General features: G+C 47.5%; 5 protein-coding genes across 5 annotated transcripts; 2 read left to right on the top strand and 3 right to left on the bottom strand.

The window, feature by feature from the left end:
• Positions 1 to 19: 19 nt before the first annotated feature.
• LHYA1_G006171 (uncharacterized protein) lies at positions 20 to 1,969 on the top strand (the record flags this gene model as incomplete). Its single annotated transcript, XM_031151111.1, has 2 exons — positions 20 to 1,218; positions 1,270 to 1,969. Coding segments are annotated over 2 exons (1,899 nt in total), but the record flags the coding sequence as incomplete, so codon positions are not given.
• A 1,239-nt stretch (positions 1,970 to 3,208) lies between these two features.
• RPS15 (40S ribosomal protein) lies at positions 3,209 to 3,960 on the bottom strand (the record flags this gene model as incomplete). Its single annotated transcript, XM_031151110.1, has 3 exons — positions 3,209 to 3,278; positions 3,366 to 3,662; positions 3,746 to 3,960. The coding sequence occupies 3 exons, from the start codon at positions 3,958 to 3,960 to the stop codon at positions 3,209 to 3,211; spliced, it is 582 nt and encodes a 193-aa protein (XP_031002642.1).
• A 794-nt stretch (positions 3,961 to 4,754) lies between these two features.
• Positions 4,755 to 5,203, bottom strand: RLA2 (60S acidic ribosomal protein; the record flags this gene model as incomplete). The annotated part of the gene is made up of 3 exons (XM_031151109.1): positions 4,755 to 4,801; positions 4,857 to 4,986; positions 5,045 to 5,203. 3 exons carry the CDS (start codon positions 5,201 to 5,203, stop codon positions 4,755 to 4,757), a joined length of 336 nt encoding a protein of 111 aa, XP_031002654.1.
• A 567-nt stretch (positions 5,204 to 5,770) lies between these two features.
• Positions 5,771 to 8,041, bottom strand: LHYA1_G006168 (Uncharacterized protein; the record flags this gene model as incomplete). Its single annotated transcript, XM_031151108.1, has 4 exons — positions 5,771 to 6,199; positions 6,252 to 6,423; positions 6,497 to 7,767; positions 7,877 to 8,041. 4 exons carry the CDS (start codon positions 8,039 to 8,041, stop codon positions 5,771 to 5,773), a joined length of 2,037 nt encoding a protein of 678 aa, XP_031002655.1.
• Positions 8,042 to 8,722: 681 nt separating this feature from the next.
• Positions 8,723 to 9,054, top strand: B24G3.190 (Uncharacterized protein; the record flags this gene model as incomplete). Its single annotated transcript, XM_031151107.1, has 2 exons — positions 8,723 to 8,898; positions 8,946 to 9,054. The coding sequence occupies 2 exons, from the start codon at positions 8,723 to 8,725 to the stop codon at positions 9,052 to 9,054; spliced, it is 285 nt and encodes a 94-aa protein (XP_031002658.1).
• Between the last annotated feature and the right edge of the window lie 3,598 nt (positions 9,055 to 12,652).

Genomic DNA, 12,652 nt, shown 5'->3' with positions numbered 1-12,652 from the left:
CAGCCAGCAACATCCCCAGTACGTATACGGCCAGCAACCTCAATACAACCAGCAACCACGTGGCGGTGGTCCTCCTCGGGGTGGGCGAGGTGGTCATCAAGGCGGTAGAGGAGACTTTCACGGTGCTCCTTACTCCCATCCACCAAATGGTTACAATGGTCCCCCCCAGAACCAAGGCCCACCACAGAATCAAGGACCGCCAGCTCCTTACAACCCTCATAATCCTGCGGCAGGCTTCAACCAAGGTCCGGGTTCACAAGGACCTCCTCAAAGTCATGGCCCAAGTGGCGGGTTCTCTGGTCCACAGTGGCAAGGTAACAACAATCATCAGCAGAATGGCCCGCAACACCAAGGCCTTCCTCATCAAGGTCCGCCACACCAGGGGCCGCCTCAGCAACATCCTCAGCAGCCACCAATGCAACACCATCAGCCTGCTGCTCCTTTGGTTGCCCAGAATTACCACCCCAATTATGCCCACCAGCAAGGGTTCAACCAACCACCACATCAACCAGCGCCCCAACTACCCCAGCAACCCCAGTATGGTCCACAGCAACCTTTGCAATTTCAAAATTCCCACCAACAACCTCCATATGGTCACAGTGTGCCACCCAGTCAACATACTTCCCCGCAGTGGTCTGGTCCGCCACAACAAGGCCCCCCACAATTCAATAATCGTGGTCGTGGCCGCGGTGGTTTTACCCCTGCTGCTCGTGGAGGTCATGAAGCACCCTTGATGGGTCCTCCTATTCGAATGGGTTTTGATAATGAGCGAGGAAACCATATGGCTCAAGCGAGCAATGGTTTTACTCCACAGTATCCCCCTAATCACCAATCACCGCCTGTTCCTTTTAATCAACCTCAATATCAAGGATATCCACAGAACTTTGTTCATGGAGGACAGCGTCCACCTCTTGATCCTAATCCTTTCAATTCTGGCCCTCATCGTGGCAGAGGCAATACAAATTTCAGAGGCAGAGGTCGTGGTGATTTCGTCTTTCGCGGCAATGGCAATCATCAGTCTAATGGTCATCGAGCAACTTCTGAGAACTACCATAAGCCTACAGGTGTAGATGCTAGTGGCAAGAAGAAGAAGAAGCGCAAGACAAACACTCTCGGACTCACACCAAATGGTGTCGATCACGATGAGAGTGAAGATGATCTCGATGAAGTTGATGAAGAAGCTCGACTTGTTACTTTACTTGGTCCTGATACTCCACAGTACGTTATTTCAAGAGAGGAAGATTAGTTCTTCTAGCTAACATTCTATAGGCTGCCAACAGATCTTACTGCTTGGCTTGCAGAGCGCAAAGCTAGATTCCCTACGAAAGCTCGTAGAGAGGCTGCTGCAGAAGAACAGCGTCTGCGCCGTGAGCAAGGCCGATCAAAGGGTCATCCTGTCAAGAAGGAAGAGGAGACCAAGCTTGAGCGCGACCAACGAAAGGCCGAGAAGCTCAGGCTCCAGCTTGAGAAGCTTGAACGTAACATGTCTGGTGCCAAGCGCAAGCGTGAAAATGGCGACGAAGGGGACGAAGACCGTGGTCAAGTGAGTGAGAGTGGTTCAGAAGATTCGTCCGAGGAGGCGGACCAAAGACCAGAAGTTATTTCAAGCCGTCTCGGTGTCCCTATGCGCATGCCTCCTCCACCAAAGGCCCAGCTCCAGCGGCATTGCAAATACTTCTCAACTGGGGGTACATGCGGTAAAAAGGGCAAGTGTCGTTTCGTTCACGATCAGGAGGTACGGAATCAAGCTTTGAGAGACAAGGACGCCAACGGTGGCAAGATGACCCTCGCTCAGCGCCTGATTCTCAACGACACTGCGAAGGATGATTTGACCATCTTGAAGTCTATCAAGTACCTCAAGGAGAAGGGTTTGATGAAAGATCAAGTCGATGCCAGTGCAAAGAATGAGCACGATATCAAGATAGAAGACAACGGTTACATTGAGAACCTGAATTACGGAGACAATTAAGCTACCTGGATAAACCCGGTTACTTCTTCAACAAGGGGTTCTCCGTCAACGATGCGCGATACTCTCAAATTTACTCCGTCACATCTTGCACTCGGAATTTTCGCTTCATCGGCTTACCAAAGTCTGGGGTTGCTTGGCTCGCCCGACACGAGAGAGATTCTCGAGGCCGACTTCCGCTGCATTCCCCATTTGTACTTTGATAGAATAATGTTTGCGTATTTGATTTTGATTTTTAGCACGCTGGCTGGGAAACAAGGGAGACCAATAAGACTGATAGATGGCGTGGCCCATTTCAGCCGTGTTTTACCAAGCCAATGAGCGCGCCTGCCCTATAGCTTTGCGTTTGCGTTTGCTTCCATCTTGTCTTTCCTTTGGTTTAGTGGTACCCTTTCCTTCGACAAACACCCGGTTTAATATGCCTCGAAGTGCAAAAGCTTGTTGGGACAGGCACTTATCAGCTACTCGGATGTCAATTGACAATCTGCGTGGAAGTTGCTGCTTTGCAGCTCTCTAACTATCAAGAGTGAGCAAAATTGTATGATTAGGGAGACTTTATGTGTCTAGCAATAAACCTTTATAAAATACATGTGTCCAAAGCTGCTAGATAATACCCATGGCAAGATTGTCAAATGTATCTACGATGCCATTCTCTACTTTGGTATGCCAACCCAGGTCACTAAACTGAGTAATATGAGGCTTGTGACGTTTGACTTTAGAAGGAACCCCTGTCTGCGCAGAACATGCCCCGGTCACCGGTGACTATTTAATTGCAGACCTAGTGAGTTGGAGACGTGATGGTTAAGGAAGTAAAACTGGAAGATGTTTGCAAAACTCATGAAATTGCATAGCACGATATGGCTGACGCTTGTAAGGTTGACATAAAGGAAGTAATAATAAGGATACGCGAAATGCTATACGTGTGAGGATATATGAACTGGATGGGTTTTGAGAGGTGAGAGTACGAGATCAATGAGTGAAAGGGTCTTGGTGTGGTGTCAGGCCGTTCTCTAGACTAGGAGTAGATAGGCGACTGGAGTCTGGGGGACTGCTAGAGTTGAGGTTTAAAATATCGAATATCAACAGATCACATTGCGATTGAGGGACGTTATTGGTGTTGGATATCAGAATTTCATTGCCCTATCTACAGCAGCACATTTTTTGGTTGCAGAAAGTACGCAAATGCACCTGTACCCATATCCCATTGCACCCCAGAAACCCAGCGAACTCGAGATGAAGCGATTACTTGAGGGGAATGAAACGCGAAGAGTGAGTGGCACCGATACCGGGTCTTCCGTGCTTGACTGGGTGGCTGTAAAATTGTTAGTATCATTCTCCACATCTCTGGATGCCTGCGCATGTTGCTTTGGCAGCCTTGGGAATCAAAAAGGATACGTACTAAGAGATGGAGAATTCTCCCAAATAATGACCGACCATCTCGGGCTTGATCTCGACCTGGTTGAACTCCTTGCCAGAGTAAACACCAATGACACTACCGATCATCTCAGGGACGACAATCATGTTCCGCAGATGGGTCTTGACGAGGTCGGGCTTCTCATTGGGCTTGGATTCCTGCTTGGCCTTGCGCAGCTTCTTGATCAGACCCATGGGCTTGCGCTTGAGACCGCGGTTGAAACGACGGCGGGCGCGGGCGTGTACGACATCACGGAGCTGGTCCGAGGAGAGGTCGAGGAGTCTACGGGGAGAGAATGAGGGTTAGCTTTTTGTTTCCAAAAGATCCCCTTTGTAATTTCTCAAGTGTGTGTGTGGGAGGCATACTGGTCGAGGTCGATACCACGGTACGAGAACTTTCTGAAGGTTCTCTTCTTCTTGATTTCGGCGGCTGCCTCTGCGTCCTGTTCCGGCAATCGAGTGTTAGCTATTGTTCTTCTTGGTAGGGAGGGGTAGACAGATTCATCTCTGCGAGAGCGGGCAGGCATGCAGAGATGGAGATGGAGAGGAAAGAGGCAGATACGCACGTATTCGTCGGCCATGATTGTGGTAGTTGACTTGGGGATCGCTTTTCGAGGGTCGAAAAACGAAGGTCAATGTCGGCGTGATGTTCGATTTTGGCTGGCGGTTGGAATTTTGCGGTTTGAGTGTGGATGCTTAGTCATTAGCGCCAAAGTTATTTGGTAGGGTTCGCTTACCCCAGTATAGTGGGGCAAAGTCAAAGCAAAAGTTCTAGTGAGCAAGTGAGCAAGTGAAGTACGGAGGTGAATTCAACAATTATGAATTCCAAGGACTAAGACGGCTTAATATAAATATATAAATATAGTGCCTCAATATGATCATAATCACAAAAGTTGATAGGTGCATTCTATTGATTTGCAATCGAGACATTAAGCGTCCCATTGGTATTCCATATTGTTTTTCAGTCACGGCGTTCATACTGCTAATACTTTTTGCTCTCTTGAAATAGGACATTTGTCCTTGCAAGATCCCAAGTCCATAAGCAAAGGCTTCCTATTTCTAAGTGTCATATGTAGTTCCACAGGTAGGCCCTGCATCAATGATTGGGCATGGACTTCCCTTATAATCTTCACAGAACTAACGTAAACCGGAAAGTCACCATGAAATCGTATTTGGAAGAGGCACGTCTGTATTGCGCTATCTAGCATGGATAATTGGCCATCCCTCATGAGAAGATCCGCAAATTCCAATTCCGTCCCTTGACTCCCATGACATGCAAAGATCAGGCAAAGTCCGCACAACCCCTTCCCGAAGCCCTGTCCACTTGTATCCGCAGAGAGAGAGCATCGAATGTGTCGTACCGTACATTGACTGCTTAGTCGAAGAGACCGAATCCCATATCCTCGTCGGATTCTTCCTTCTCTGCATAAACCGTCAGCAATAGTTTTTAAGCGCAAGTATATTTTGCGTAACATACCTTCTTCCTTCTTCTCTTCCTCCTTCTCCTCAACGGCACCACCAGCGGCAGCACCACCAGCAGCTGGGGCAGCGCCTCCGGCACCACCTGAGGGAACGGATGCGAGCTTGGATGAGCCCTCAGCGATCAACTATCCGGATGTATTAGCCCTGTATCCTCCATTCTTTTTATATGTGCGGTGTGTATACCTCTTGGAGATCCTTGCCCTTGAGCTCAGAGATGAGAGTGGAGAGACGCTCATCATCAGCCTCGATTCCGACGGATTCGAGAACAGTCTTGACGTCCTTGGCGGAGGGGGTGGAGTTGCCACCGAGGGAGAGGAGGAGGTATGCTGCGAGGTGCTTCATCTTGTTGGCTGGGGGGGATACTGTCAGTACGATTGCCTGGAAGGGGGGTTTCCTCCTTGCGTTGATGCGCGAAGGAGAGAGTCGCAGGAGCCGGCTTACTTTGGTTCGGTTTTTGGAGATGAACAGGAAGATCAATCAATTTAACCGCAGTTGGGCGGAGACTGAATCTATCAAGTTCTTGGTTGAAGTTGTAGATTCGTTGAATGACTTGAACTTTTTCGCAACTCTGGAAGATTGACGATAGCCTTTGTGCGGAATAAGCGAGTCCAATCAAGGCAAGCATCCGGGCGGGTCGCAACATATCCTTGGAGCCAGTCACGTGTGACAACTTATAACTTCCGCATCTACTTTTTCACTTTTGAATATCTCGAGACTTTGGGTATTACACGGTAAAAACCTCACTAATGGATTGACTGAAAGGGCTTCTTTTGTAGGCCTGTATCGTTTGTATTGGTACCAGCTAATCAAAAAAAGCCATTTACATCCCAGCCACCAACGCCAACGCTATGCAATCGTGCCACCACCTATACGTTGCAAGTCCAATTACCTTGGCCATTCGTATTTTCATTAATAGGACTCCGTCTTAATCTTTGACCGAACTGCAATATTGTCGTCCTGAGCTTTGTTAGATTTGCCTATCCTGCACCCAGTGGGAGTAGTTACCTCATGTTTTCGCTTCCCAAGAACAGGTTCCGGTGTGTCTCTCTTAATACCAGCTTTGTTGACATCCTCGTAGCAACTAATATGGTAGATCCGCTGGTTGATCTTCTTGGCATCCATCCAGACAAACTCCTGAGCCTCATCGAGCCACTTCATTTCAAACTTCTCTGTGCAGATAGGACATGTGCTACTTGCAAGTGCAGGGTCATCTGGAACGGGGAGATACTGCAGCTTTGGTTTACTCGTTATACTAGAGCTAGTAACGCCAGAGCCGTTTGTTTTGTCACCATTACTGGTATTCTGATCTCCTTCCACCTCCCGAGACTTGATCCAATCCTGTGACGTGTTAATTATATACTTCAAGAACAAACCTACAGCAAGAACTTACCAATTCATCAACATACCAACTCCGATGTTGCCCTCTTTTCTCCGCTTCCGTCATTCGTTGATGTACTCTGAAGTGCCAATCCATATGGGCTGTCTTTTTCTTTTTGCCCTCTTCATTAGATTGGAACCGCCTGCCGCATTGTGTACACGGTGCACCCAGTTTTTCATAAAGACTGGATATGAGATGTGGACGAGGACTGTTCGTGTTAGCGCGACGAAGTCAACAAGGAATGGGAAGTTGCTTACATTTTCAACGAAGATGTCTTCAGGACGACATCATTCGGTATTTCTCCTAACGGTGTTCTAGATGGGTTTGGGGTGAATGGGGGTCGATACCCAGATATGTTTGCAGGCAACGGAATGTTCGGGGTAGGTGTACTTATGGCAGGTTTTCCTGAGATTATACCAGCTGCCAGTAATTTTTCAAATAGAGAACCCGTATCTGGAACAGGTGTGGGGGCCATGGATACAGGAGGTGGTTTGAAAGGTTGATTAAGAGCTGGTTGTGGTGATCGGGTTTGAATGGGAGGTGTTTGTTTCGCCAGCAGCGCTGCGAGAGTACCCTGTCCCCCCGGACCCAAGAGTGAGCTTAGAGAATTTTGCTGTGGAAGTTGAGCGGGAACTGGGGCAGGGGTAGGAGACTTGGGTGCTTTAGGTGTCGCTTTAGATGCTTCAGAAAGCTTTGCCACTTGGGTCTTGATTTCAGAAATTTGCTGAGGGGGCAATCTTTGACTCTGCATTATAGATTGTAGGTCGAGCAATGCCTTCAGTCTCTTTTGTATATTGCCATCCAACGGGTTCAGAGCAAAGTCTGTCTTGAAAACTGTGATAAGGTTTGCAATATCACTGTTCAGTTCATCTATGCTATTATCATGTGCACTATATCCTTGCTGCGGCGGGGGTTGTTGCCATGATCCCGCACTTGCGTTATGTGGAATGTAATTCTGGGTTGGTGGTCGCTGGTCTTGATTAGTATAGTCAAATTTGCCAGAGGAAGGTCTACTCACAGGTGGGAGTCCATATGACTGTTGGACATGTGGTTGCTGGCCGTATTGTTGGCCGTTCATGGCTGAGGGGTACTGTTGCTGGGGGTAGTTTGAGTTGTATCCTTGTTGTACAGGAGGGGGCTGTCGGTATGCATTTGGTGGAGTAGGAGTCTCGCGGTAGGGAGCAGGCGATGGACCAGGCCGCCCCCGCCCCAGTATTTGTTGCTGGCTTCTGGTGTGTTCTTGCTGAGCCTGTATTGCAGATGTCCTAGCCTTAATCAAAGCATTCTCTATTGGACCTGTGACATCCCGTGGGAAGACCGGGCGTGTGTCCAAAGCTCCTGGTACAGGTTCCTTCCAAGTCTTCAGCATTTCATCCATCTTCCTCCTCACACTGTTGTCCACCAAAGCGTATGCCTCCATAAACGTTGAGTAAAGGCCGCGGGAAAGGAAGATTGTGTACGGTGTCCCAACGTTCTTAATGACGGAGTCAAGAACGTAAAATGCAGGAAGCTTCTTCTGCGGCGAGGTCTAACGGAGTGTAAGTAAACGACCTGATCAAATTTACATGATAGAAAATTTACGCAAACAAACGATTACTAGATAGTCTAGTATGAAATTGAACGAGAAATTATCCTACCTGCTTGATATGGCTCTTCAAGGCCTCGGAAATGGCGAGGGCATGCTCTGTATTCTCTCTTGCGATGACTGTTAGATTGCTGATCTCATATCGTGAATTCATGGTCAAGTCTTCAAGAGCCCTCTTGTAATCCTCCGCAACATCGTCAGAGAATTCGGTGGTCATGATGGGCTATGGAAAGCCGGGAGAATGGAAATGCTTTTGATGAGATGATCTGGCCACAGGCCAAAGGCTTCCACAATGAAAACGGCTTTGTCTCGCAGGAACGAACCACCAAACTTCGGGTAGGAACTTCTTGAGAGCTTTTCAAGTGCAGCTAGCTAGATCCACGCAAAGGGAATCACTCAGAAGAACAAGAAGTGTGTATTTTGATGACTGCCCAATCCACCAGGTGGCCACCGTGCCTCCAAGTCCGTCTTCCTCAACCGGTTCAGCCTTCTGCTGTCTCTTTCGCCCAACTTCCTCTGCGCCCCTATTACGGACCCAATATCAAAGAAACCGAAAGGAACGAAGACGATTCAACGCGATTAGTAGTCCATGCGCATATATTGAGACGAATATTCGTGCTTCCGTCGATACGTCGTGTGTTTGGACTGTGCTGATTTGGATTGAGGTCGTTGTCGTTGTTGTTGTCTAAGGATGACAAGTCTACCGAAACAGAGACGAAGCTCGGGCTCGGGGAGCGGTTGCGGCTGCGGTTCTTTGAATAACTCAACGAATGCTGACTAACGCAGTGGGGTCTCAAAGTCTAAGAGCGAAATTGGCAAGGCGCGGGTAGTCACTTTCAACCTCACATTGCAAAACATCTCACAACCATCGAGAAGCAGTAACACTTCAAAACTGAAAATGAAGATCGCCATCTTCTCCGTGGTTGCGCTCGCCGCACTTGTCTCTGGCCTCCTGCCCCAAAAGTCTGTCATAATTACATACCCGGATGCGACTCCAAATGACATAATAGACTCTGCAAAGAGTACCATCAAGGACGCTGGAGGAACCATCACCCACGAATACAAGCTAATCAAGTAAGTTGGCCTTGTTCAATATATTGCTGCTCTCTAACTTCTGATAGGGGTTTTGCTGCAAAGGTGCCTGCGTCAGCCCTCGAAACTTTTACAACCTCGTCAAAGGAATATCATGCAGTTATTGAAGAAGACCAGATGGTCTCCATTAACGGATGATCATAAAGTCTACAAACACATAATCAATCTGGCGTACGGTTTCATGGCACGGATGGAGTAAGAAAGGAGGGGCGGGACGGCGCATAGGTGTATGGTATAACTGTTGGGCTAAACAAATTGAGCTCATTCAAATTGGCACCGAGCAACTTGTGCGTGATTAGAAAAGTTCTGTCCCCACACATGGTACAGTACCCTTGGACCTTTCATCTATATTACGGCTGAGAATGTGCAAAATGGACATGACGTGGTATGTGCCTAGACTCTGTTACGGTAAAGGTAGTTCTACAGATATTCAATCGGGCATCCTCCAGGTTCTATCCAAAGTTTGACGCCCAGAACTCCAGTGCTCCACTGGCTATGATACTCAAACCCCCCTACAGTATACCATCTTTCAATCCAATGGCCGATTCTACTATTGTTTGTTAGCTACTCTGTAGCCTTTATCAAATGGCTATTTAAACGTACAATGACATGTAGCGACGCCCTTTCTTGAAATCGCCGGATATAGACAACCAAATTCTTTATTCCATTTGCGACCATAAAGAAATATATTTCAGGGTTCTGAAAACAGCCCTTCGCAACAATCAAGATTGTGGGGTTGTCATTAAACACATAGGAGTAAATAAAGCTCAGGGGCTCTAGCCTTTGATAGCCGGATCGCGTCGTAAAGCGCTAGGTTTATCCATTGTCGCGACTGACTTCGAAACAAAGTCAGTTTGTAATAAGATAAATGCAATGCAAGCCTGGCTCTCTAAGATGTCATACTACTTTGGAAATTCATTCACAATCATAGATCAGTACAACACTGCTTCCGCCCCTTTTGCCTGACTTCACACCACAACAACGCTTTCGAAGGATAGGAAACTATGCCTCACACCCAACCCACAGCCACAGAGGCAGCTCTTCTAAACTGGGTATTATCTTCCTTTTCGCGCTCCTATATACTGAAAGGCCTTTTCTGACTATTTTCGCAGATAAACACGTTCCCGCTCGACTCCGAGGTCGAGTCTCTGGTAGACCTGACCGATGGCCGAGTTCTGTCCCTAATGCTTGGTGAGTACATCCTAAGAACCCTTTGTCCCAGTACTAATTGATGATATCACAGAGGACCTCGATCCCGCCTATGCCGTCGAACTCGAGAAACCTACCCCTTCCTCGAAATGGCTCGCGAAGAAGCGCAGTTTGGAAGCAGTTTACAAGTCTTTGCTACGTTATGTCCGCGTTCAATGCCCCGATCTCGATCCTATGACACTGGAGAATCCGGCAGATTTCAATGCTATTGCAGAGCACGATGATGCGGAACAAACGATTAAGGTAGCGACTTACGAAATGAAACTCCAAGTCCGCCTCACTGACATCTGCATCCAGCTTCTCACTATATTCCTCCTGGCAGCTGTACACGGTACGAATAAGGCGAAATGTATCAATACAATTCAGAACAAGCTCGACCTTACCTCGCAAAACGAGATAGCTAGCGTTATACAAAGGGTAAATCCCAAAAGCTCCACACCCAATGCAGCGGCTGACATTTCTATTAGACGCAAACAAACGAGAAGAATACGGATGCGAAAGCCATTGACGAAACACTTCCTCACAAGATACACCAAGACATCGAACTCGCTCTCGAAGAGGAACATGCTAAGCTATCTGCTGCGTACAGCGACTTGAAGAAAAAGCACGCTGATTACATTACTCGATTTAGGCGTCTAGAAGAGAGTCATGCGGAGCTACAGGAGCATAGCAGCGAGATAGAGAGTCGGTTGCGGGTTCTACAGGACTCAGATGACGGGGACAAGGTAGCCCACATCAAGGACTTAATGACCCGGCTCCAAGAGGCCAATGACCTGATAGCAAGTCAAGAACAACAAGTAGAAACCGACAGAGTCACCAAGGAGCGACAAGAGAAAGAACTCGGCAATTTGCGGCCATCTGCCCAGCGACTCGTCCAGATCGAGGATCAGCTCAATGAGCTCAAAGTCGAGAACACGACACTAACCCGGAAAGCAAATAAGGTAGACCACTATCAGAAGAAGCTCGAAAATCTACAGAATATCGAAAGGGAGAATGCTCACCTGCGTGAGCAAATCGAGACCCTAGAACTCAACATGAGAGAATTTGATAAAGTCAACGAAGATAAGTCTAAAATGGAGCAGACTATTCGGGAGTTTAAGAGTTTAATTTCCAATCTCGAGCTGGAGAATGTCACCCTGATTCAAAACAAAAACCGCCTTGATGATGAAGTGCGATTTCGGGATGACCAGATTCAGAAGCTCCATGAAAGGCAGCAACACGATGAAAAGTTCATCAAAGACCTCCAAGAACAGTTCAACACCGATGTGGCAGGACCTTCGCCTCCATCCCCATCAATGGGACACGCCAAACTCACTCTTGAACAAGAGCTTGAGCAGAGTGACGACCCCACGCCAAATTATGCTCTTGAGATCTCGAGACTGAGGGCTGAAAATCAAGTCCTCAAGAGTAGCACAGGTGGAGTAACAAACGCCAACCTTCGAATAGATCTCGAAGAGGGAGAAAGAATACGGAAGAGACTGCAAGAAAATTACCAAGGGCTCTTGGAGAAGCACACAATTGCGCAGCAGCAATTGAATGCAGCACTCAGCAATTCTTCGGATCCAAAGTCAGTCACCCTTATTGATAATATCCTGAAAATTGGTCCGTATAAGCTTCTCACCGACGATGTTCACAGGGATGAGGCCTTCCGCAACCTACAAAGACTCTACCATGAAAATACTGCGGAGCTAGCCTCAACAAAATCGAAGCTCGAAGAAACTCAGTCGAGACTTCAAAGTCAAGAACGGGAATTACTTGATACAAAGGCCAATTGTAAGCAAGCTTATGTCCTCTCCTATAAAACTGACGTTACTGACCTGAAACTAGTGGAAGCCGTCAATCAAGACGAAATTGACGCTTTAGAAACCCTCAAGGAAACAAACGAGATCATCACCACCTCGCTCCAAAATGACCTCCTTGTCCTCCAAAATGCTCACAAAAATATTACTATTGATTTCGACCAGCAGAAAACACATTTGCTAAATACACTTTTAGTAAAAGATCAGTTAATAAAGGATCTAGCAGATGCTAGAGCTGATGACGGTAGCAATTCTCAACTTGACGGAAAGGAAAAGGCAGAGGTAAGCCACGGAACCGATTCAAAACCGGTGCGAAGTCTTTCTACGCATGGCAAAATCTTGGAAAAAATCTTCCGTCCATTTCGTCCACAAGCTTCTAGGCCAGAAAGTCTTTCTGCGGCCACTAAAACCTATGCCGATACACAACCTCCTAGCCCAAATAGATTTTCTGCGGCCTCCGAACTCGATGCCCACTCACATTTAGATGTAGAGCTTGCTCGTGAACTTGCTGCAATTGGCAATGGGCCTCCAGTGGAACTCCCAACCCTCTCACCTCGCGTTATACCTCTTCCTATGTCTCTAGGACTTGTCAAACAAGCACCGGATGTCGTCCACCGTGCTCAAGCAAAAATATTGAGCAGCTCCAACTGACATGTTCACTACAGATCCAGAAACAAGAGCTCGTTATTCAAGACCTCCAAAGAAGACTTAAAATCGCCGAAGAAAGT

Source organism: Lachnellula hyalina (genome assembly GCF_007821495.1).
Source record: "Lachnellula hyalina strain CBS 185.66 chromosome Unknown contig00158, whole genome shotgun sequence".
NCBI lineage: Eukaryota > Fungi > Ascomycota > Leotiomycetes > Helotiales > Lachnaceae > Lachnellula > Lachnellula hyalina.
This window is presented reverse-complemented; position numbering and strand designations above follow the sequence as displayed.